General features: G+C 33.8%; 2 protein-coding genes across 2 annotated transcripts; both read right to left on the bottom strand.

Moving 5' to 3' along the window:
* Positions 1 to 5412: 5412 nt before the first annotated feature.
* On the bottom strand, positions 5413 to 17528 carry LOC132303014 (wall-associated receptor kinase 5-like). Its single transcript, XM_059800028.1, has 3 exons — positions 16245 to 17528; positions 6915 to 7088; positions 5413 to 6841 (listed from the first exon to the last, which is right to left on the bottom strand). Exons 1-3 carry the CDS (start codon positions 17209 to 17211, stop codon positions 6792 to 6794), a joined length of 1191 nt encoding a protein of 396 aa, XP_059656011.1. The 5' UTR covers positions 17212 to 17528; the 3' UTR covers positions 5413 to 6791.
* Positions 5985 to 6575, bottom strand: LOC132304849 (wall-associated receptor kinase-like 1). The gene has a single exon (XM_059802557.1). It carries the CDS (start codon positions 6573 to 6575, stop codon positions 5985 to 5987), a length of 591 nt encoding a protein of 196 aa, XP_059658540.1.
* Positions 17529 to 26941: the final 9413 nt, after the last annotated feature.

Genomic DNA, 26941 nt, shown 5'->3' with positions numbered 1-26941 from the left:
TCTGGTCAAATTTAAGATAGAAGGGAAGTGAATGAATTAGAATTTTAATAATGATAAAAAGAATTGGAAGTACACAAGAGGAAAATTACAATATTAAAAATAATCGAGTCAAGCTTGTGTAGTGAGTGTCTTTTGAAAAAAATTTGAGAGGGAGCAACTTGAGGATATCACTGGAGTCCCAAGCCAATTCATTTTTTTTGGTTCTTCTCATGACATTAGAATATTTAATTTACTTATTTATAAAAATAAAAATAAAAATATTTTCTTTACTGTTTCATAGTTGCTGGGCAAGTGTTTTTTGCTGGTTCGTTCATTTTTAATTCTGAAAACTTCTTGGTTTTTCTATTGATTTCACACCTTAAATCTCTATTTTTTTCTCTCTTTTTTCTTGTTTTTTCTTCTTCATTCCTTTCCCTTTCTACATCATATGTGTTATCTGTTTTCCTTTTTTTATGCAAATTTGATTTGGGTATTTTTCAAAGTAAACACACAAACAAAAAAAAAAGAACCAACAGTCTCCTCTCTGTCTCTCCCTCTCTCCTCAACAAGATCATATACTCAACCCATCAAATCTGTTGAGCACAATGAAAGCAAATCAGTCAACCATTGAGCACCACATCCTTCAATTCACTTGCCAGTTTGTTCCTGCCTTTCAAAAAGAGGAAATTTTCATTAATATAAAGAGTACGGACAAGTTAATCAACTAAAATCAAGAAAAATCAAGAAAGTCTCATCTGCTGTAATATGGGGCGTCAGCGGTGGTGATTTTGTTAGGGTTTTATGCAGAAGGGGGAAGAGAGAGGGAATAGGATATGGGGTTAGGCTTTCATGTACATTCTGTTTTGGGGTAAAATAAGAATAAAAAGGGTAAAATGGAATTTTTATATTTATTTTTTTTTTTGTTAAAAAGAGGTTAGAGGTGTTTATTTGCATATTTTTTTAATTTTATGGATTAATGCGTATATTTTCAAAAAATAAGAAATAATTCTGCACAAACCCTGTATATTAAGGGATTTTTTTACACTTTACTATTATTTTCATGCAAAAAAAAAATTCCCACTAAAATTAAAAACCCACCTGAACTAAAGAAATGCGTTAGCTATACACGTGACCGACCCGTTTATTAAGTTGTGAAATGACAAAATTAACATTATAATTTAATATTAAATTTAAAATTGCTATTTATTATTGTGAAATTCCCCTAACCCCTTACTTCATCCTCTTCACTCTCTCTCTCACCCTGATAAAAAAGAAGCTTCTCCACTCTCTCTCTCTCTCTCTCTCTCTCTGATAAACGGGTCAAAAAAGGGGGAAAATTCACAACCTAACTCCACTCTCACTCTCTCTCTCTGATAAGAAGCTTCTCCAACGTTGGCCATTAATTTTTAACATTGTACGTAGGGTCTGAAAGGAAAGGATGCGGCTATGATCAAACGCAATAATACCCAGGAAAGTTTTCATGCGTCTACAATCTTCTTTATTTTTTTGTTTTTTTGTGATTTTTTCTATGCGATTCTTGCTATTATTAATGGACTAACACATTATTGGAATTTGAATTGAGGAATCTTTCTAATTGGATATTTGGAAAATATATAATATATGCGCGTGTGTATATATTGTGTTGTTAGGTTTTCTTGATTGAATCTGAATAAATCTTGAACCAAGTTCAAAGCTTTTCCCGTATACCATTACTTAACTTTCATTGTTGATACTTAATTGAGTTGTTAATTAGATTAACTTGTTTGTTTGAGTTCAAGAGCTTGTCGTAATATTGTTTTTCCTTTTCTATGACTTTCTAATACTTCAAATTTTTAAAAATAATAATATATATAGTTAACTTTACTAAAGCAAATTAGTGATTTGTTTACCCAAAAAAAAAAAAAAAAAAAAAAAAATTGGTGATTACAACTACTACTCTTAGGCTTTATATAATTTGTTAATCTATTCATTGATACCCTTTCTTTTTTGCTGGGTTATGGTACAGATTGAAGTTTAAAACTAACGCTTGAGCATGATTTGTTAAACAAGTAGTCTTTGAGGCTTGTATGCTCGTACTTGAGTAAGTGAATGAAATCCATTGCTACTAAAAAGCTGTTTTTTTTTTTGACAGCCCTGAATTTGGGGGTGTTAATAGGACTGTATTTGTGAAATTCTTTGTATGGTTTCAATCGATATCATTAGTTTTATGATTATGAAGGCCTGCGGTTTATTCTCATTAACTATTTGGCTGTAATTCGGAAAAAGAAGCTTCTTATCAGAGAGAGTGAAGAGGAAGAAGAAGATAAGGGGTTAGGGGTATTTTTATAATATCATAATAATAAATATCAGTTTTAAATTTAAATTTAATATTAAATTTAAAAGTTAATTTTGTCATTTCATAACCTAATAAACGAGTGGTCAAGTATGTGGCAACTTATAGCATTTTTTTAGTTGAGGAACTTTTTAATTTAAGTGAAGTTTTTTATATTAAAATAATAGTAAAAAGGGTTATGTGATTTTTTTCCTTTTATTTATAACATAATCCGTTAATAAAAAAAAGGTTGCAAGTGTTACGAATGTTACATTTTTGAAGTTGGTGTTTTATATGTTACATTCTCTGTAATGGTGTATGTCTCTTGATGTAATGAATGTTGTATCTTTGAATATCAATAGAAAAAAACTTTTAACATAGCTCTATAGGCTGCACAAAAAACTTTTGAAAGCAAAAAAATTGGTGCGAACAGAACCAACACTTTAATTCGGTTTCTCTAACGGTTTGATTTTGATTCCAAAATTAAGAAATTGATCCTTACTAATTCTTCATTTGATTTCCAAATTATTTTTATTTTTCACCTGAATTATTTTACTATCTCAAAATACAATTGAATTCTAATCACGGCATGTGATTTTAACCCGTACTCTTTTTGTCCCAAATTAGTTATCCATCTTTATTTCTTTCTTCTTTTTCTTTTCCTTTTTTCTTTTTTTTTTTTTTTTTTTTTTTTTTTTTTTACACCTTCCAAAAATAGTGGTCTCATTGTAATGCATTTTCTCATCAACACTTTTTAAATAAAAAAAAAAAAAAATTCATTTTTATGACATGGCTCATTCAAACTTAAAGTATAATATAGTAATTTTAAGAGGGGAAAATATAATTAAGAAAAATGTTATATTTCACGAATTTTTGATTTGTGATTTTATCTTGAATTAGATGGCTACTTATTTGTCAACTTATTTGAATGTTTTGTGTGCTCTAAAATTAAACTTTTTAATATAAAAAATATCTTAGTATAGAGAGAGAAAAATGACAAAACTTATAATTATAGGATCCAAACCCTCATATAACTTAATAATTTGAATTGAATTTTGTATATATTTTCGATTTTGGAGACCCTTTCTATTAAATCTTTAAATTATTAAAAGTCTAAGTTACAATTTTTTACCATGAATGAGTGACATCTTTTTCGCGAATAAAAATTCTTTCGTAGGAAATCGTTTAATGATTTAAATTAGAAGTTACAATTTTTTTTTACCATGAATGAATGATCTCTTTTTTCGTAATAAAACCCTAATTTACATAATTAACTTAAGGTTTATGTTATTATATTTTAATTTAGTATTTTCTGATTAATTTGAGTAATTGAAAAATATAGAGAGTCCATAAAAGAATATATATATATATATATATATATATATATATATATGTAATAAAAAATATTAGCAGAGGAAAGCATAAAAGAATATATATATATATATATATATATATATATATATATATATAATAAAAAATATTAGCAGAGGAAAGCAAATTAGAGATAGAGAAAGAAACCTAATCTAATTGTTTGGTTCTTTCCTTTTTCTTTCATTGACAATTTATTTAGTTTGCTAAAATAGGTAACACAAATGCATATAATATATATTAAAATAGATGATATTAATATCTTTTTAATTATTACCACATCAGAATTAAGATCAAATCTTAAATTTTATTTAGTGGGACAGAGGGAATATATAGTAAAGGCTAATGAAAGACTTCTACCAGGCAAAGCTATGCAGTGGAAATAAATGAAGAAGAGGCTAGGGATTCCCTTAATCATAAAACACCACCTAAAACAAAAGTCAAGTTGGAATGGCAACAACTGACTCCCGCTGTATTTAAGTTGTTCAAAGTATTACAGTGAATTATAAAATTAATAATTTATTACAGTGAATTATAAAATTAAAAATGAAATTAGAGTTTATTATTATTATTATTATTTTATCTTGAAAATAAATTAAACACTCACTTTTACTCCTACAGAGAATTTGAATTCTTGATATTTTACCTTGGATGGTGAAAAAGTATTAAGCTACTACAATGATCTAATGAATTTACAAATTACTTACAATAATACATCCTATTAATTTACCTTGAAAAAAAATTAAACACTCACTTTTATTCCCACGGAGAATTGAATTCTTGATATTTTACTTTGGATGGTGAAAAGTATTAAGCTACTACAATGATATAATGAATTTACAAATTACTTACAATGATATAATGAATTTACAAATTACTTACAATAATACATCCTATTAAGCCGAAATAGAGGTTTTTATACTTTCTCAGAATTTTTTTATCTTGATTCTAAAAGAAAATGGTGTCACACCCTAAGTAACATAAAGGGAGAACAAGAGTAAGAGCAGGAGCCACAGAATTAAGTCATAAGCTGTTGAGAAGAATTAATTGACTTCTCACACCAATGTCACACAAAGTCTATGATTGCATAGTGTGGGTCTGACGGCTGAAGTTGGATCCATGTTGGGTCAAGCCTAACGCATGGCCATTGGCCAAAGCTTTATCTGAGAAGACTTTGGACCCACGAGCCCAATTTACATCCCTACCTGGTCCGGAACTAGCTTTGATTGTAAACGTCAATGTTGCAAAGTTTGATTTTAGATGTTGCAACTTTTATGTTATGAACTTATGACCATCACACACCAGAGAAAAAATAATAATAATAATAAAAACTTATGACATAAGTCAGAGGGAGAACATGAAAATTACAAAATTTAAGTCATATAAAATGAAAATTAGTAATGCGTGCAAAATGGGAGAGCGACACCTGTTTCAAAAAAAAATTATGTGGACTTAGCTTGTGACCACGGGAATTGATAACAACATACTTTGCTTTGGCTTAAGATATGTGGTTTTTCCTGGTGCTAAATATTATGCAATTTAATACTAGAATTGTATGTTACTAAATTATGTCCTACATGCTCCCTTATAATTCTTTCAGTCTGATATAATATTTTGGGATATGGTTGAATGAACAACAATTCCCAACTCCAAAACCAAAAAAACATCAATCAAATACAAAAGAACTGATAATTTCTCATCCCAAAGGAAGGGAAAATGGAAAAGAAACAGTTCTTTATGGCACATCTTGTAAACTACACCTCTGTTGAAGTTGAATATTTCCATCAACAATTCAACATTACTTGGCCAACCATTGAAAAGAGAAATAAGAAATAACCAAATACAAAGCAACAATTTCATAAAATATACATGCATTGAACACCACACAACTGACACCAATCAACTTATCAGAGTACTCTAATATGTCTGCCTATTAAAGTAAAACTAATACACACTAAAGGGAACCAGCTTCACTCCAAAATTTTATGGCCAACAGATTTTAAAAATTTAATTACATGCAGTAAAGATTGAAATTATAAGTGGACTATTATTTTTATTCTTCAACTGCATCAATTGTGTCAGAATGGGACCTTTCACTTGCCGAACCGTAGTTGTCTTCGCTGTTCTGCTTGAGTAGTGGCTGCTCTCTTATCTTTCTCAATTGATCCAGTTCTGCTTCTACTTCTTTCATATTTGGCCTCTTCCTTGCATTCAGTTTTAGGCATCTTTCAGTAAGAGTAGCGATAGCTTGAATCTCCTCTTCCTTACCGTCATTCACAACCAGTGGCTCTAGAATTTCAAACAAACGATTCTGTTTCATTGACGATTAAAAATGAAGTACAAGACCTTCATCAAATTTATCAGAAGAGACGGCTTTTTCCCCCGTTAGGAGTTCATCAAGAACTACACCAAAGGCATAAACATCACTTTTATCAGTAAGCTGCCCTGATCGAAAGTACTCTGGATCCAAGTAACCAAATGTGCCCCCAACGAATGTCGTCAAATGAGTCTGGTGAAGTGGCACTGACCTTGAAAGTCCAAAATCAGATACTACAGCCCTATAATTTTCATCCAACAGTATGTTGCTAGACTTTATATCTCTATGAAAGATAGCTGTAGAAGCATACGAGTGCAAATAGGCAAGTGCTCTAGCAATTTCCCCTGCAACTCTCAAGCGATTATCCCAAGACATCGAAGCATGGCCCTCATCATGAAGATGCTCGGAGAGGGTGCCTTTTGAGACATATTCATAAACTAGTATTGGAACTTCAGTCTCTAAGCAGCACCCTAACAATTTCACAATGTTTCTATAGTTTATTTGAGAGAGGATAATAACTTCATTTATGAACTGACCAACTTGATTTTCATCAACTTTGTTAGATTTCTTAATAGCCACAATGCTTCCATCCGATAACATCCCTTTATAAACTGTACCAAGCCCTCCCTTGCCAAGAAATCGACTATTGCTAAAATTGTCTGTCGCCTTCTCCAACTCTTCTATGATGAAGAGTTTTGTTCTCGCAACACTATTAGTACTAGAAGAGATCTGTTGTTGCAATAGCAAACCTCCATTCCTCTTAAATAAATTCTTTTTTAGTTTGTTTTTCTGTCTCTTCTTATGCTCACCGTGCAACTATAAACCTGTAGCAATCAATAGCAGAATGCCAATAGCAATTCCGAAGCCTGCATGTGTAGAAATAAAAGTGAGCACAATTTCATGGAGAGGAGGGCAAAATGGTATGTCAAAGGATTTTACTTAAAGGAATAATTAGAGCTAATAATCGCCTCCCTGGGTCAGTTATGCATCCAGTACCATTTCCATCAATCTTGTGACCAGCTGGACAAGGGCACGAGTAGCTACCTGCAGTGTTCTTGCAAAGAGCACCCTTTGGGCAAGGATATCTTTTTGTGTCTTTGCACTCATCAATGTCTTTTGAACCAACAAGAAAAAAATGTAAATTAAAAGTTGTACATTTCAAGTATAAAAAAATCATTAGAGCTAATAATTGTCTCCCTTGGTCAGGTTTGCATCCAGTTCCATTTCCATCACTCTTGTGACCAGAAGGACAAGGGCATAAGTAGCTACCTTCAGTGTTCTTGCAGAGAGCACCCTTTGGGCAAGGGTAATTTTTTGGGTCTTTGCACTCATCAATTGTTGGGATTTATATGCCCTGACATAGCAAATTCCTGTTTGGATTAAAGTGACATATGTTCCTGACGTTTATGAAATATTTATGTTTTATACAATTGGTGAATTCAATGTATTATATTTCGATTCATTATAGAATTGATAGTGTCCATTTGATTACAAGAGATATTTATATATATGTTTGTGATGGCAATCAATGCATGATATATAAATAGTAATCATAAATGGTTCATAGTCGGTAATTATAGATGGACTCATAATTAATTAAGATTTGAACTGGATCCGCGTTAGGTTGAGATATATTGCGAGAGCCGTCGTATGCAATTGCTCCCTATCACCGTCATGGCATTTGACTCTTAAGTATGAGAAAATTATAGACTCTTTTATTAATTAATAATTACTTTGATTTATTCGGCGGATTCTTCGGGATCCTTAGACCGACACTTTGGGTAGTTATGTAATTAATAGTTAGAGGGTTATATTTTCAATATTTGCATCATTGCTACTTGTATTTATTTTGTATTGATTATGGTTGATCACAAAGTAAATTCGAATGCCTTCGTGTATTTTTAGACAAAATGATTTATTATATATTTATTTATTTAAATTATTATTTTTGTCAAACAAATGTTTTATTGTGATCGAGCCAGAAATAATCAAAGGTACCAAAATAAATATATTAATTAAGTAGTCGGATTGATGGCTTTGTTTATCCGATAACTAATTATGCATAGAGGGGTCAAAGTGCAATATTGACTTACATGTTATTTATTATTTAATTAGAGTTCAATTAATTTCTTTTAGTGGAGTAGAAATTAATTTATGAATTAATTGAATTGGGTCCATGGACCGGGCCAATTATTAATTCATTGTAGCCAATAAAATAATAGGCCCAATGGATTCTCACTCATAGCCCAACTTGATATTGGAATCATATTAGATTTGAGACATGTGAATTAGAGATTGAGAAGGATTAGTTGTTTCCTTTTCTTTACCTTTATGTTGCCTATAAATATACATGGTTTATGTATATTTTAGGGGTGATTTTTAGTAGAAGGAAAAAGGAATATATATTTTCTCTCTCTAGAAAATTAGGGTTTATGTTCTCATCTAATGGAGGCTCCCACAAGCCTAGTTTTCCAAGATAATTCATGGAGGCAGGCTCCCACAAGCCTAGTTTTCCAAGATAATTTATGGAGGCTTATGAGTGATTCTTAAAGGTAAAGTAATTATCAAGAAGATGGAGATCTAAGGAGAAGGCATCTTGCTAAGAGATCTACAATAAGTGAGAACATTCACTTTAGAGGAAAGTTTTAAAGGTTTACTCAGACCTTTGATGTAAGTATTCAATCCATTAATTGAATGATATATCATATTTTTATTTTTGCATAAAACTTGTCTCTATGTGATGAATCAAGATGTATGAATTAAAATCCCTCAAAAAGTTTTTAAAACTAGCACGTTTCCCAACAGTGGTATCAGAGCATGGTTTGATTCATTATTAGAGATCATGATTTTATGAAAATCATCATTCATGGATCTAAAATTATATTCATATATATTTTTATTGATGTATGTTGATGTATGATTTAATATGTTGATATATATTGATACATGATGATGTATGAATAATTGTGAATGAATGATGATGTATGGTTGGGTCATGGATGAAGCTTATAGGTTAAATTAATGTAATTTTATTTTTGGATGAATGTAATTAAGGCTTTGATTTAGCCGTTTGAAAGTTCAATGATGTAATTTAATTTTTTCCATTGTATTTCAAATTGTAAATATTTTTAAAGCCATGTAATCTTCGTCAAAGGATGCTATGAAGCTTCAAGAAGGTCCAAAACGGTTAAATTAGGCTTCAGGAATTTTCTGGGATTTTTTAGAAATTTTCTGGAATTTTTCTGGAATTTTTTTTAAGGCCTAATTTAATTTCTGGAATTTTTCGGCAATTTTCCGGTGACCGGAGAGTTGTTGGCGGCAAGGTTTTGGCCGGAGATCAAGAAGGATTGATGGGAAATTATCCCATGTGACGCGGCTAATGATAGACCCTCGCGCAATACTTAGAGCAATTAAATGTTAAAAGCTGAATCCATTGGCCATTTAATTTGCTTTATTTGTCATTTATTTATTGTTGTATGTGATGCATGAAATAATTAATTGCTAATTATTATTGTTCATACATTGGATCCATGATATTTATTTAATGGTTTGATTTATATTAGTTAAATTATGAAAATTAATTGGATTTGATTACTAATTAATTAGAGGGCACTTATTGGGAAATGAAAAATTATTTTTGTAAATTATTTTAAAAAAGTGTGCCTCAAATTAAATATTAGTGAATCATTTAAAGTCCAAATATTTTCTAAATTTAATTGGATTAAAATCAAGACGTTTTGCATGCATTATATCATGTAAATGAATAAAATGAAAACCCTAATTATGAATGATTAAAAATTGAGTGGGAGCGGGGATTTTTATACATTGCCCCATGGCCTTTGTTATTAACACCATTGTAATTAGGTCTTCAAAAATAAGGCCCCACGCATGATTTGAAGAGTCTTAATATTACAAGAATGGTTATCTCATGAAAATAATAATATTAAATGTTCATTCTAATTAGATCTTTAAAAATAAGGCCCTACGCATGATTTAAAGAGTCTAGATTATAATGACAAGATATTTAATATTTTATTTTTCATTAGAGTTTTAATAACGTTATACACTCAATCTAAAATCAATAGTGTTAGCTCCCCAACGGAGTGGTCTATACTAGGTGATTTTAGAAAGGCTAAACATAATCGGGAATTATTTCATATAGATAGACAATGCATTGTCTTAAGAGATATGGAAATGATGGGATTTGCCCGCCAATAGCAATAATGAACTTCGTCAACCGAATAAGTTATTGGCGTATTGGTTATTCGATTTTTCATGCAGTGGTTAAGGGACCCACATACTATTTTAATGGAAGTGCTCGCTTAATAGTAAATGAATCTCAACAATAGTAATAATGAACTCCTCCAACAGGATAAGTTATTGACATATTGATTGGTTGATTTATTATGCTACAGAGTTGAGGGACCCGTATTAATTAAAAGGGATTGTTCACCAATAATGATAATGATCTCTTGTTCGATTGAGATTTATTGTATTATATGGTTAACAAGCTCATTTTAATTTTAAATATGCATGACAGTATTAATAATTCACCTTGCATATTGTATGAATGCATTTATATTCAGATTAATTATGTCTAATCCAGTTTATCTACTTGCTTACATATTCAATGTATGTGGACTTCATTTATAATGACTAGAAAAGGAATTTAGATATTTTATTCACAACGTGGTGGTACAAATGTATTTACTACTCCTAAAATCTAATCCTTTTACTTTAAAATACCCAAGAGAATATTAATACTTTGAATAAGTGAAATAAGGCAAATGAGATGAATTGGTGCAATATTCTAGAGTTTACATCGAATACGCTCCAAAGCTAACATTTACATTATTTTATTTTCTTAAAGCATCATGTTAAATGTCAATAAGATGTTTTGGTGAGATTAGATAGAGAGTATGCTAAAGTACTATATCAGACTTGAATAGCATCAAGATAGCCTAAGGAACTCCAGTATGAAATCGAATTTTGGAAAATGATTGTTTATTATTTAAAATTAGCTGGAGATCAATAGGGCTGACTTGGGTGGTAAGTTTCAAGTTGACATGATTATTGCCTTGTTACCAAACTCGTTCGACTCTGTTAGAGTGAACTAAATAAGGAATCAGTTTGAGTTCACACTCGCTGATATTCTTATAGAATTGGTAACAGATGAAGGGATAATTAAGAGTTTGGGCGTTCCTATCAATCTAACCTAGTCTATACCATCTTCTTCTAGGCCCAAGTGGACGGGCAAAGCAAAGAAGAAGGATGATAATAGGACTAGGCTAGCACAAAACATAGGTATCTAAAAGGTTAAAGGGAATAAGGCAGTGTATGTTGAGGGCGAATGAAACTTTTTCTTTTGCCGTTAACTAAAACACTATAGGACGAACTGTCTAAGCAATGACGTGGCATAGGAAAATATATATTTAATCATTGAGCTATGTTATGTGGTTGCATCTATTAATTCCTGATGGATAGATTCTGGAGCCACTAAACATGTTTGCAATTCATCGTAAGGATTTCAAGAATCCAGAAGCCTTGATGATATGGATATATATTTATCTTTTGACCTGATGCCAAGGTTGTAGTTAGGTCAGTGGGAGTATTACATCAGAAATTAGAGAGTATGAGGATATTAGTATTAGAAAACTATCTTTATGCACAGAAGTTAGACGTAATCTAATTTTTGTTTCACTTATGGTTTATAAAAACTGTGTTGTTATTTTGTAAAACTGGTTTTATAAAATTAAATAGATATGCTATTGCTTCTGGTGTATTGAAAGATGGTTAATATACTATAATCACAAACTTTTAAGATTTGCAGGATATAAAAACTAATGTTACACCTTCTAGATTGAATGTTAAGAGAAAAATTGTTATTCTTGACTCATTGTATTTTTAATGTCTATTTTTAGGTTGTTATGAATCAAAATAAGATTCAAAGATTGGTCAAAGAAGGCTAATTACCTAATGAGGCAGGAGAGCCTAAACCAAACTTGTGAACCCTGTTTTGAAGGATAGATAACTCTTAGGCCTTAATCATCCAGATGAAATAGACATAAAGGACAATTGGAGTCGATACACACTGACACGTGTGGTCTTATGAACATCCAAGCAAGATTACTCACGTTTTGGATAAGTTTATCTGATGCAACACAAGTCTTAAACTCTTGGTATATTCTGAGAAGGTTAAGACTGATGTGGAACACATATTAGGTAAACTTATCAAGACACTTCGATCTGATCGAGGATATGAGTATTTCTTGGGATAGTGCAAAGACTATATGGTCAATGAGGGTATTATGTACCAGTTTTCCGCAATTGACCCTAAATGTATTTAGGTGTCAAATAGGAATAACAGAATTCCACTTAACATGGTTAGATCTATGATCAGTTATGCTATATTATCTCTTTCATTTAAGAGTTTAGCGTTAATTACATCGATGCGCATTATGAACTGCATTCCATCTTAGTCTGTCTCAAGGATACCGTTGAGCTGTGTTTTTTACTAAATCTTAGTTTGAATCACATGTACATATTGGGTAGTCTTGCACATGTGCGCTTGATATAGACAAGTAAGTTGGAAACAGATCATACGCATGATAGATTTGATAGCTACTCTAAAAGTCACTAGGATGGATTATTTTATGATCTCAATGATAAAAGTTGATTGTTTACACTCACTGTTTATCTATAGGAGGATCATATTATGAATTACATACCTAGTAGCATAATGTTAGAGAATATGGTATGAGTACCAGATGTACCATATGTGAACACACTTATTATAGAGATTGAGAATAATATATGAATTCTCTATTGATGCGTCAGCATCATCTATTACACAGATTCCTCCATCGGTACATTAATGTAGTGGGAGGATTATCATCCAACCGATAGAATCATGTTTTTAGGTGAGACCATTATGGACATCCCTGTTAAACATGAGTTGGACCCAGTAAGCTACACGGAAGCGTGAACCGATATGGATACAGATCGTTTTGGCGAGTTACTATGAAATCAGAGTTGGAATCTATGTATTCTAATAAATTCTGGAATCTTGTAGAACTTTCTAGTAGGGTGATACCTATGGAAGGCAAGTTAATCTACAAAAAGATACTAGAAGATTTCTTAGTGAATAAATCATGAGTGTACAAGGGAATGTCATTATTTTTCTTAATTCTATATATTGATGACATCCTACTTATTTATAATGACGTGGAAGTTTTGTCATCAATAAAAAGGTAGTTGTTCAATTACTTTTAAATGAAGGATTTTCAAGATGTAAGTTATATTCCTAGGATCAAGCTTTTGCAAGATCAGGTTAAAAGGAAAATATGCTTATCTTAATAATCCTACATTAATAAAGTTTTGACCAGGTTTGGTATGTATAACTCAAAGAATGAGTTCTTGCTTTATTGATATGGATTGCTCTCTCTAGTAAGTAGTTTTCCAAGACTAGCAGAGGAGATTGAGCAAATGAGACTGAAACTATATGCTTTGGCATATGAGAGTCTCATATATGCCATAGTCTATACCAAATAGGACATCCGCTACATTGTAGGGATAGTCAGATGATATCAGTCCAATCCTGGACTTGATAACTGGTCTGTTGTGAAAAATATCATTAAGTATCTAAGGAGGACTAAGGATATCATACTTAGTTATGGATGTGATGATATGGTCCTAGTCAGGTATGCTAGTTCTGATTTTCAATCAGAAGTAGATACTATGAGGTTCATGACTTAGTGTATGTTCACTTAATGGAAGGAAAATCAGTTGGTAGATTATTAAGCAGATTTCAACTGCTGACTCAAACCTGCAGGTGGAATATATTGCAGCCTTAAAGGCGGCAAAAGAAGCCTATTGGTTTGATCTCACTGATTTAGAGGTTGTGGAGCATACTAGCCTGCCTATCGAGCTATATTGCGACAATAGTGCAGAAGTAGTCCAAACCAATGACCCAAGGTTCCATAGATGAACAAAATACACTGATAGGAAGTATCATGTTCTACATGATATTGCCCGGCAAGAAAATGTACTTGTGGCTATAACATTACATTGGAACACAACTTTGTTGATTCATTAACAAAAGTGTCGTTGATCAATAGTTTTGATCAACACTTGGATAACATTGGAGTTAGATGCAATTTGAATTGGCTATGAGGAAAATGTACTTGTGGCTAGAACATTGCATTGGAACACAATTTTGTTGATCCATTATCAAAGGTGTTATTGATCAATAATTTTGATCATCATCTGGATAACATTGGAGTTAGGTGCAATTTGAATTGGCTATGAGGGCAAGTGGGAGCTGTTGGGATTTATATGCCCTGGCATAACAAATTCCTGTTTGGATTAAAGTGACATATGTTCCTGACGTTTATGAAATATTTATGTTTTATACAATTGGTGAATTCAATGTATTATATTTCGATTCATTATAGAATTGATAGTGTCCATTTGATTACAAGAGATATTTATATATATGTTTGTGATGGCAATCAATGCATGATATATAAATAGTAATCATAAATGGTTCATAGTCGATAATTATAGATGGACTCATAATTAATTAAGATTTGAACTGGATCCGCGTTAGGTTGAGATATATTGCGAGAGCCGTCGTATGCAATTGCTCCCTATCACCGTCATGGCATTTGACTCTTAAGTATGAGAAAATTATAGACTCTTTTATTAATTAATAATTACTTTGATTTATTCGGCAGATTCTTCGGGATCCTTAGACCGACACTTTGGGTAGTTATGTAATTAATAGTTAGAGGGTTATATTTTCAATATTTGCATCATTGCTACTTATATTTATTTTGTATTGATTATGGTTGATCACAAAGTAAATTCGAATGCCTTCGTGTATTTTTAGACAAAATGATTTATTATATATTTATTTATTTAAATTATTATTTTTGTCAAACAAATGTTTTATTGTGATCGAGCCAGAAATAATCAAAGGTACCAAAATAAATATATTAATTAAGTAGTCGGATTGATGGCTTTGTTTATTCGATAACTAATTATGCATAGAGGGGTCAAAGTGCAATATTGACTTACAGGTTATTTATTATTTAATTGGAGTTCAATTAATTTCTTTTAGTGGAGTAGAAATTAATTTATGAATTAATTGAATTGGGTCCATGGACCGGGCCAATTATTAATTCATTGTAGCCAATAAAATAATAGGCCCAATGGATTCTCACTCATAGCCCAACTTGATATTGGAATCATATTAGATTTGAGACATGTGAATTAGAGATTGAGAAGGATTAGTTGCTTCCTTTTCTTTACCTTTATGTTGCCTATAAATATACATGGTTTATGTATATTTTAGGGGTGATTTTTAGTAGAAGGAAAAAGGAATATATATTTTCTCTCTCTAGAAAATTAGGGTTTATGTTCTTATTTAATAGAGGCTCCCACAAGCCTAGTTTTCCAAGGTAATTCATGGAGGCTTATGAGTGATTCCTAAAGGCAAAATAATTACCAAGAAGATGGAGATCTAAGGAGAAGGCATTTTGCTAAGGGATTTACAATAAGTGAGAACATTCACTTTCGAGGAAAGTTTTAAAGGTTTACTCATACCTTTGATGTAAGTATTCAATCCATTAATTGAATGATACATCATATTTTTATTTTTGCATAAAACTTGTCTCTATGTGATGAATCAAGATGTATGAATTAAAATTCCTCAAAAAGTTTTTAAAACTAGCACGTTTCCCAACAATTTTTTGGGTCTTTGCACTCATCAATGTCTTTTGAATCAACAAGGGGCAAAAAATCATAAAATTAAATAAGAAACTTGTACATTAAGTATAAAATTTTCATTTAAATTCCTTCTTTTTCTTTTTCTTGGTAAATAAAATTATAATGGGAACTATAAAAAGAAAGGGAAGAATATACAAAGCAGACAAACCCAGTAAGGCCAACAAGCAGCAACAGATTAAACCAGCCACAAGGCCAAAAACAGAGCAACTAGTGTGGATTCAATTAGCTTAATTGTGATCTCATGTTATTATGTTTAAAAATAATAATAATAAAAAAATAAAAAATAAAAATAAAATTTTGGTATATATAGCATCTGTACTTCCTTTCCCTATCTAGTATTGTTGAATGTTGATACCAACCAAAAAACCACGGAAGGGACACCAGGTAGCATATACAGCATCTGTTTATTCAGATATGCAAGCTGAATAAATAAAGTAGTACATATACATATGCATATATACATATATCTGTATTACGTACCTTGGCATCCATTAATTTGGAGGTAAGGGTTCCCTTGGTATCCTTGAGAGCAATGACATCTATATCTTATGCCGTAATTACTACTGGATTCTATGCAGTAACTGTTAGGGCCACATACATAGTCTGATCTTGCGCGAGCGTCATGACAAGAGATATTCCCAACTGCCCAGTCAATCACCGTTGGGACACCAGGCAAGACACTGAAATGAGTAACACCAGAGATGTTGAATTTTCTGAATTCTGTGAAGTTGTTTTCTGCAATGAAAGCAATGCTACATGGCTTGAAGGCCCAGGACCGTCCCTCTGTATTGATGGAAAGGCTGCGCGCCTCGAAGGAGATGAGATCTTTTGGAAGACTAGTCTGGCAGCAACCAATGCCTGAGCAAGAAGAGTGATTTATATTATGATCAAGAGAAGGAGGGACGGAAATGCTATCCCTGCTTGTGTTATAGCAAAGTGATGAACAACCACTTATGTATTCTGCACTTTCAAATTCAGTGATATAAGTAAAGAAGTCACATCCTATGGCAACCAACTTATTTTGGGTGCCAGAGATTCGGAATTCTTGGTCCAAACTTGAAAACACAGACTGAATAAAACTTTGTCCAGATTTGTTGTCGTGACAAAGAACAGCAGCCTGGCCATCAATAGTTGCATAGTGATGATCCAAAGAGAATCGGAACACTTGTAAATGGGAATGGGAATAGTAGAGAGTAGATTTATTGCATGTGACTTCAAACTTCTTGTTTAAGTAACATCCTTTCCCTACGCCAAATGGATATGGAATCCTCAAATCCCCGCATTTCACTGGGCAGTTGGGCTTCACCATAGAATAATTAGAGGCTGAACTTGCTTCCTTAATTAGTAGGACGACAACGACGATGATAATAGATATTAGATGAACCAGCTGGAACATTTGCAGTACTGGCATTCTTTTGCTTCCCCTCATTCCTATTTTAATAATCATTTAGATCGTTTGCTTGTAGAGAACAAATGAGCCCTAGTTCTATCCAATCCTGTGTGGAAGGTCTGTCCACAAAAGGATTTTTTTTAGTGCACAACACAAAGTCCCAAGTGGGCTCCCAGTAAGAGCAAGTGCACTCTTTCATTAAAAGACAAGGGGAATAGGAAAATTGCTTCAAAGCCAAAAAAGTTAGCCCAACTGGGTCTTCAGGAGTGGGGACAGCTCCTATACACATTGGCTAAGACTATAGTCGTAAGGCAGTACGTACCTTGCGAATCCAACTTCCGACTATCAGTCACTCAACCAAAAATCTTTCTGGCAAGAATACTACATGCATTTGGTATCTCAAATTAGATTCGACACAAAATTCAACGAATTAAAGCGAAATGGGATGAAAGTTTTTTCCTCAAATTTGTCCAAAGTTGATCCTAAAATTGGAATTTAGCAGCGGTTGGGACTTGTGACAAGCATAGTGGATGAATATAATGGTGACGTATATGGTAGTGGTATGCCGTAAAAAGAAAGCAATATTACACTTAATACTTGGACCAAAATGAGCCAAGGCATGGGCAGCCCCACTGGCTGACCTAGAAGCAAAGCTCACAGAAAAATCGTTAACTATGAAGCCACTGTTGAATGTCCTCCACCACTGGTTGAAGATGAATGGGACAAGAAGAGGATCAGTTAACAGCATCTGCAACGACTTTACCATCAAGCTCAATTACAAAATGGACAGTACTTATCACACGGGTTCTCAACGGGTTAGAATCCATCTCAAATCCTACCATAGTATATTGTTTACACCATTAGTTTTAGTCCAATGAAAAGGCGACATGTGGCGAGATCCAATGAACTTGCCCCATTGGATTGGTATTCTAAAAGGAACATATGAGTTGAAATTGTTGAAGGGAAATTAGATGCAATCTACCAATACAGAAGAGGCACGTGTAAAGTTCCAATGGAACTTGCTATGGTGGATCACAACTCTGGAAAATTCCATTCAGAGTATTTAAATTACGTGATCTCATATGGAATTAAGCAAGGAATGCGTGGACCCACCAAAGTCTTACCATGTGGAGCTTTCTATTTTAAAAGGAAAGAAGCAAGTCCAATTGGGAATTGGACTTGTCATCTTTAAATCAAGGGTCCACATTCTCCTATTTTGGAAAGGGAAATTATGACATGGAAATATTACCATGAATACAATTTCAGGTAATTTCTCAAGATTAAGTCAATCAATTGACTCTTGACACATGGCGAGTTCTATGGAACTTACCACACTTTATAATTCTTTAGAAAATTGTTGTTGGAAATTATCTCCTAAATTGTAGGAAGCTTCAACGGATATTGCTGGCTATTTCAAACAAACGTGGCTGATATAAAGAGGAGGTTGGTTGTTTGTTGAAAAGGCAAAAAATGTATTTTTGGATATATATATAGATATACCGGAATATTATCCACGATAAGGAAATTGCTATAATAAAGGAATACATGGCTCCATGAACTCCAAAACTCAGAAGGAAAGTTTCACGATGGAAGGAGGTCGCTAAAATTAAGGGGGTGCCACAAACACAACCCACGCTATGAAGTCGGTGGAACCATGGAAAGGAACCATGATGCCATGAAGCCAGAATGGAAAGTCCAACCAAAGAAGGATACTTGAAATCAAGGAGACGTGGGTCTGCAACACAAACAGATATAGACATATATGCATGTATATATGGAATTATAGGGAAGGACTGAGTCTGCAGATGGAAGAGAATATAAAGATCGTGAGTTACTTGGTCAAACAATAATATATATATATATATATATATATATATATATATATATATATCAATTGAAAGTGGTGGTGCTTCAAAAGGTAACCACCACTAACTGAAGTAAGTTGTTAAAAATTATGGGTGTCAAGGCTAAAATCGTGTCTGAAAGAGAAGAAATTCTATGGCAGAAGAAAAATAGCAAGGAAACGTGGGACATATGTCAGCCTTTGAAGAGACCAAGTGGAAAATTGATTGCAAGAATTACTATCCGGTTGAGGCTGTCTTATGATCCAGTGAGAGTCTATAGTGTGTATACTTATGTACATTGACCTATATAGCTATTGCATGAGTCGGACTAGGATGGATTGTTATCGGGTCTCTGTTTGGGATGTAGTAGAAAGGGCGTGTTCGTAGGTTTTGACCTACTTTTGTTGTTATCTTTTCAGGTCCTTGTCAGTTCCAGGCGTAGAGTCAGGTTATGCAGAGCTGAGGCCGGTCTTCTTCACTCTTTTGGTGTCATCAACGTAGGACTCTACATTATATATATTTTTTATTTATGAGATAGACATTCACTATTTGTTTAGCAGTTTGGGATTTTTATTAGAGGTCTACATGGTATGGATTCCCGAGTTATTCTTTGGAGATTTATTTATTTTTAGTATGGGAATTTATTGGTGGGAATTTATTAGAGATTATTGTATAAGAGGATTGGTTATTTAATTATTAATTTAGATTTTCTTTTCAGCATTATTTACTTATTTTATTATTTTCCTCTTGTATTCTGTGCTTATTTGTTATTGATTGGCTAATATCCCCTGATTTTGTGTGCGGACCTGATCAACCCATGTTCTGAAATTAGAGGGTATCACAATTGTTGACACCCTTTTTGGTAAATTACATGGGTATTGACGTGACAGTAAGCATTGGGCTGAAATGGAACATTCGGTAGTACTATGGACCAATGACGTGGATATAGTTTGAACAAAAGAGAAGTTATATTGTTTACGTGGAAGACAAATTGCACGCAACAGAATATGAGGTATTTGAAGTAGGTGATAGATAGGGATAACAATTGTAGTATTTATCCTTTAGTTAACTTCAAAGGAATATTTATGTTTATCTTTAGATTAGGTTATTTTAAATTTATAATTAGTTTTGATAGAGTTGTACTGCAAGTAAAATACTTGTATATAAGAGTTTGTTTTACGTTCTATTTTTCTATAAATAATTGTAGAGGCATGCTAAGATAGGGGTCCAGCACCCTTAGAATCATGTTATTATAGTGTTTGCTTTCTCAAGCTTTTTCCCTAAATGTAATATTTCTAAATTTCGCCATTTTCCATTTTTCTAGAATTTTTCGTTCTTGCAAGGGCATTCTCGTCTTTTCTCGTTTTGCGTGCTAGACACCGTGGAGTATGCCGGTTGTGTCCGAGAGTTGGTTGGGACATTTTATTGACTCCAGGACTCTTTGAAATGCCAAGGTTTTCATTTCGGCATTTTTTAGTTTTTCGGACCGGACAGTACTGTGTGGGACCCGCTACCGGAATTATTGCATACAGGGATTTTAATTGGGTCCATTGGCATCCCATGCATTTTATTTAATGTAATTTATGTGGGTGTTATATAGTTTGTATAGACATATATTTGTGTGGTGCAAAAAGGAAATTGAAATAAAAAGAAAAAGAAAATCATTTTTGGTGGTGGGACCCACCACCACCATTTAAGGCCAAAGAGGTCATTAAGACCTCACATTTCCTCCCTCATTTTTCTCTCTCCCGTAACTCCTTTTCTCTCCCTCTTCTTCTGGATTTTTCTTTTCCTTTTGGTCTCAAAGTTCATTTCTTGATTTCTCTTTCAATTCATGGTATTTTTAAGTGCCGTTTGCGGCAAATTAAAGAGCATGGCGAGATCTTCACATCCATATAAGCAATTCCAGTTTTAGTGCACTCTAGGCATTCCGCTTTTGAGACCTAATTGGGGGGTTTTTGGCTTAATTTGAGGTAGGGGTTTCTAATTCCCAATTTCTTGTTCCTTTGTAAGTCAATTTTTTTTGTTAATTATTGCTAACATATTTAATTAATGTTAATTAACTCTAGAATGATTTTATTGTAATGTATAAGGTTCTTGATTTTATGTTTTAATTGATGTGTATGAAAAACATGCTTAAATGTTGATTTCCTATGCCTATTGTATTACTAATTGCTAGAAATGATGTATGTAAGCATGTATAAATTTTTTTAGAATTTCTTATGAAGCATGCCTTATTTAAATTGTTTGCCTTGAAAATGATATAATTGTTGTAATAGAAAGTTTATGCTTATATGTGTTGATGGTATTATGTGAGAAGCATGCCTAAATGTTAATTTTCATGCCATGGTGTTTATTATTTTCCTAGAAATTCCTATGAAGAAGCATGTTAAATTGTGAAGTGTAAATTTCTTCTATTTTCATACTATTGGAAAAATACGTGGCATGCTTCCATAGCATTGGGCAAGGAAAAAAGGAAAGAATTGTTTTGAAATGGAAAAATAAGATTTTTGGGAAAAAGATTTGATGAAATAGTTTTGTGATAAACCTGGTCGCCGCGGAGCTACCAAAGGGCCGTGGAGTTCATATAACCTAGACGGAACTAGGGAGATCGCCTTAGCGTGATTGAGCTATCTGGGCCCAAAATGATGCCGCGGAGGTACGAATAGTCAGGAACAGTAGCCAATCATTTTCTCGTGTAGCCGCAGAGTCACCATCGGACATGTTATATTAACAGTTTGAAAAGTGATGGATTTGGATTTTGAAAATGGGGAGCGACATTCATGGCATCACGTATCATGGCACGGCATTGTGATTTTGGAATTGGAATTAATGTTGTATTCCTTCCCGGTATAGTATGACCTCGCTTCCTATTTCTATTTATTGTTTGGATTCACGGGGTCACAAGAGGTGTGTCTTAGGCGCCACCTACTGAGCTTTATGCTCACCCTATTATTTTAATATTTTTCAGGACATGGAAGGGAAGTGGCGGACGACGTTCCTTTACAGGGTTCGATGGGTTAGTAGACCGTTTTGACATACTTTGTATCTATAATCTCATATTATTATTTATTTATTTACTTATTTATTATTACTTTTTTTTTTTTTTTTATAAATCCGGAATGACACGTATAATATGTATTGACGTAGGAAAGAATGGTGTTATCCCTAGTTGACCTCGGGTTCGGTTAAGGACTTAGCTAACGGTTCGGACCTACGGGTTCGGGTCGTTACAAGTTTGGTATCAGAGCGATGGTTCGAATACCATTAAGACGACGGGTAGAGGCCTACACAGGATTGCATGGGAAGTTGAATTGCATGTTTATATGCTTCTGTGCTAAGTGTTTAAATTTTTTTTTTTTTTTTAAAAAGCATGCCTAATTGCTTACTTGCTTACCTGCCTATGTGTTAATTACTCGTTGAGTTAGAGCATGCTTAAGTATTTAATGATAAGTTACAATATTTATGAGATTAATTCCATGGTTAAATTTTTAAAGCATACTAAAATGACAAGGTGTTTATTAATTGAGTTGTTTATCATGTGCATGGGTTCACTTACCTGGTTATGTACTTATCTTCTAAGTTGTTTATTGTTGTATAAGTATGCTATATGTGTTAAAATGACGAGTGTTAAAATTATGAAATATGTTATATGATGAGTATGACTATATGCTAGGTATCACACATGGTTATATGTTATATGTGTATAACACTGACATAAATGATCCATGAGTAAGTGTTATGTTTTCAGTATGTAATTATTTGGCAGGCACGTTTTTATGTTGTTATTACCTACGACTGGGAAAGGTATCAGCGTTGTGAGCATGGGTGATGTGAATATCACTATCTTTTGAGTCCGGTTTGATCTGGACATGTTATTCCATTAGGAGTCTTTTCCCTTAAAGACTGGTAACGGTGGAAGGGTTTGATCTTAGGTGTCTTCCGGGACGGAAGTCCTCATTTTCTTGCATGGGTGAGAGTTTGTGTTGTGTTTCCTTGGTGTAGTGAGTGGACTCTTCGGATGATGGATTAGTAGAGTATGGTGTGTAAGTCATGGGATCCTTTTATGTAAGTAAAGTTGATTAGATGTCATAGGACGTGAGGTGGTATATAATGTATGACTTGTGAGGTTCAGGTGTTGTGCGGGTTGAGCAAGGTTTGTATTTTGTTATTCATTTAGAAGTTCACTGATGTTTCGGGTTGCAAGTTGTCTCTTAGATTGCCATTTTGGGAGTAAGAGTAGAGGTTAACTTGGAATTGGTGACAAGATGGGTAGGTTGCACTTCTATTTTGATTTCCAGTGAGGAAGACAGAAGCTTAGTGTGATATTGTTTGGTGACCATAGAGTGTTGGTCACAGATTGTGTTGAGCCAGGATGAAGAGTGACCTCTTGGGCTTGGTGGCCTGTTCTATTTGATTTCTTTGTTTTGTGGCCCTGCGGGTGGGTGTGTGTGAGCGTGTGCAGGTGGCACTAGGAGGCTACCACACTGGGTGAGTTGCGGGCACATAACTCAGATGAAATCGATGTGGACATTTCATTGTGCTGGATGGTAGTCATGACGATTAGTTGGGAAATGATAGTGTCAGGGGCGTAATAGTTGTGTACCCTTTTGTTTGGTCGGATAGGTCAGTTGTAGGTATGATTTGAGTGTCCAGCTAAATACCAATGAGAGACCATTATTTTGTAGTTATCGTAGAGTATAGTTTGTGTGGTTAACCGTTTGGCATGGTGTCTGTTGTCCCTCTTAGGGATTATTCTTGTAGTATTGCCGCGTAAGATTCTTATTTTCTTATATCGGGTTGTCGACTATGGTGTCGGGTATTAAGAGTAATGATTATTTTCTTGTTATGATGATGTTGTCTTAAGGATGTTTGAGGAAGGATCGCTTAGTAGTGGTTTGATGGTCCGGTGGAATGATAGATTTGAACCGTTGTTTAGAATGAGTAACAGTGAAGGTGGAATGGTGTGATGTTTAGTGCTGATAAGCAGAACAATTTGAGGTATGATCCAAATGTGGTTTCGGGATTATGAGCTGTATGATATCAGAAAGGTGATGGGGGTTGTGCATCAGTCGAGGTGATGGTGGACAGTTTAGTCTTTAGAGCCAGTGAGAGCGGTGTTACCATATAGGCATCTCTTTCTTTTGAAGAGTTAGTAGGTTGTTGTGACTAAGGTCACGAGTATTGTGTGCACGGTGTTCAAAGTAGTGTCGCCTTAAAAGGGGAAAGTGGAATGGGTGGTAAAGTGTCATTTTACGACTTAGAGGTTGTCAATTGGGTGTGACTGATTCTAGGTAGAATGGGGCGTGGTGTCCGAAGGGCTGTGATTGTTTCTAGTGTTAGTGTCCCGTGAGCATCGGTGCTCTTATCTGATTGGTTTTGGTTAGCATGGGTGTTGTGGAGTAGCGTATGCGAAGTTCCGGTGTTGACTGTGTATGACGGTTTGTTAGTGGCGAGGTCGCCTGGGTTTACGTTCATAGTCCCATATGTGTTTCCAGTTGGTTCTTCTCCTTGTGCGTAAAGAGCTCTTTTCATCTCAGGTGAGATTGGGTGTCCATGGTTTGACGATTGATGAATAGTGTGTGATAGGTTATCGGGTGCACTCAGATGTGAGTTGTTAGTCTCTTGTAAGAGTGGGGTTCGTTACCCTTTTCGTTTGTTCTAGTCCTGGCAAGGACGTCGTTTGTCGTGAGTTTTGTTCTCTATTTAGGAGTTGTGCGCGTCCGTTGGTGGACAGACCTATGAGTGGTTTGTTATGCTATTGGGGTTTATCGGTAAAGGTTCAGGTCGAATGGGTCGACTTACTCCCACGAAGGGAGGTGGAGTCTTTGGGTTTAGTAGTGTTTGTTCTGAGAGTGGTTTTGACCGGTGGAGTGTGAGGCACGGGTTGCCGAATAAGAATTGTGTTTCCAGTATTTGGTACTAACGGTAATGGCTAGGGGCTGTGTCATAAATGGCAGTTGAGGATGATTAGGTGATGTGATGTGATTTGATGAGTGCTGAAAAGTACGCATTTAAACCCCTTAAGCTTGAGTGTTCTAGGACTTTTATCTATCTTATTTTTCCGTTTTGGACTAATTTCGTGTTATCTCCCTTTTTAGGTCAATAAAGTTAAAACGAGATAAAAATGGCTTCTTAAGGTCTTTTTGGAGTTAAACTAAGTCTTGGAGAGAATCTGGAGCAAAATGAGGCTGATTTGGAGCAAAAGGAGGCTAATGCTGAAAAACTGCCAAGTGAGATAGATCTGAGAAAAGTTTGATAGATCTGAGAAAAGTGAGATCGATCAGAGTTGGATCGATTAAACCCAGATCGATCAAAAGTTGGATCGATCGAAGAAAAGTCTAATCGATCGAAAATGTGCTGGCAGTGTGCTGTCTAATTCCCGAGCGCGCCGATTTCTACCTACCACATAGTTGCGGGATTAGTTATTTTTGGGCTACATTTCTGACTTAGTGACTAAGAAAAAGACTTTGTATTTAAAGGGAATTGAACCATTTTGTAAAAGAGTTTTTTCATCATTTTATTTTTACATTGTAATTTTATTTTCTCTCTCTTGAAAAGTTAGAGATTAGGGGTAGAAGAAAAGAGGGAAGTGGAGGCACATCTCAAGAACCCATCTCTAGATCCACATATACACTCTCTCTAGAGTTTCAAAGAAGAAGAAGAAGAAGAAGAAGATGGAGCCATGTTTGGAGCTTGCTCTTGAGGGTTTCATGACCACATTCACCTCCTCCATGATTGGCTAGATCTACACTTAGAGCTTAGATGAGCCCTAAGTCTTGTGTAATCTAAATCCTTGTATTTCTATTTTTGGGGATTTATATATATTGTTGTGATTAGTGTTCTAGCCTTATGAATTTAATAAATCTTGGTATATTTGTATGATTTTTATGATTTAATTCTTCCTATTAATTCTCTAGTTTATTTACATGTCTATGTGTGAATAAATTAGGAATTATTTCTTACATGATTCATATGGATTAATTCTTTCTATTGATTCTCTATTTGATTACATGTTATATTATGTGTGATTATTTGGGGAATTCATCTCTACACTAGATTCTCTATGTTGGTTACATGTCTATGTGTAATTAATTAAGGATTTAGTGATGGCTAAGCATAGGTTTTCATTGAATGGGTTTGTAGATTAATTTGGTGGATTATTCTTATACTTGATGGGTTGTTCTACAATTTAATTCATGCTTGTAGGTAGGTAGACAATCTATACTTGGTTTGATATTCCGTAGCTTATTATTGCAAATTCCATGATTTTCTAGATTGATGTGTGCTACAATTGTGACTAATTTGATGGGTCATTCTTAGATTTGATGGGTTGTTCTACACTTAGTTTATTTGTTGGTTAGGTAGACAATTCATACATAAATTTGATAGTTCATGCTTAATATTGTAATTGGTAGTCACATTTTGTCCACACCAATGTATTCCCCATTAAAGGAAAGCAAGTGGTTAATTACACGAGCTTAGTGGTGATTCCAACACCCTAAGACCTCTCTTCATATCTCTTAAATCCCTATCTCTCATTAGTTTACTTTAATTACATTTTAATTTAATTATTTTCTAGAGTAATCAACCAACCAACCTTTCTTTGCAATCTTGTGATACGCTAGAGTCGAAGTTAAATTCCAACACGTATAATCCCTTGGGACGATCCCTACTCACTCTTGCTACGTTAGTAGTAGTGGTGGTAGTGGTTTTTATAAATTTAAACTTGACCTAAAAGGCTTTTCTTGAACTGCACATTCACTATATTGTTTTGGCATATAGGAACGACCTCGTCAAATTTTGGCGCCGTTGCCGGGGATTAATGGTTTTGTTGAAATTAGACTAGATAATAGTGTTCATTTGATTGCTTCTATTTTTATTTTATTTTCCATTGTATATTCTTATCGCTTGTTCTCATTATTATTTGTTAATTAGGTACT

This window comes from Cornus florida, unplaced genomic scaffold, assembly GCF_030987335.1.
Source record: "Cornus florida cultivar Cherokee Brave unplaced genomic scaffold, ASM3098733v1 CherokeeBrave_3.0.0_Hap2_Chr04, whole genome shotgun sequence".
Lineage (NCBI taxonomy): Eukaryota > Viridiplantae > Streptophyta > Magnoliopsida > Cornales > Cornaceae > Cornus > Cornus florida.
Note: the sequence above shows the minus strand (reverse complement) of the source record. Positions and strands in the feature narration are given on the sequence as shown.

What these genes read in the sequence shown, in the direction of transcription:
- LOC132304849 (XM_059802557.1), bottom strand. Translation starts at nt 6,575, where the DNA reads ATGTTATCGGATGGAAGCATTGTGGCTATTAAGAAATCTAACAAAGTT.
- LOC132303014 (XM_059800028.1), bottom strand. Translation starts at nt 17,211, where the DNA reads ATGATTATTAAAATAGGAATGAGGGGAAGCAAAAGAATGCCAGTACTG. An exon ending in CCAAATTAATGGATGCCAAG is followed by an intron (nt 7,089 to 16,244) that starts GTACGTAATACA and finishes TTGGTTCAAAAG; the next exon opens with ACATTGATGAGTGCAAAGAC. An exon ending in AGCTCTAATTATTCCTTTAA is followed by an intron (nt 6,842 to 6,914) that starts GTAAAATCCTTT and finishes CTACACATGCAG; the next exon opens with GCTTCGGAATTGCTATTGGC.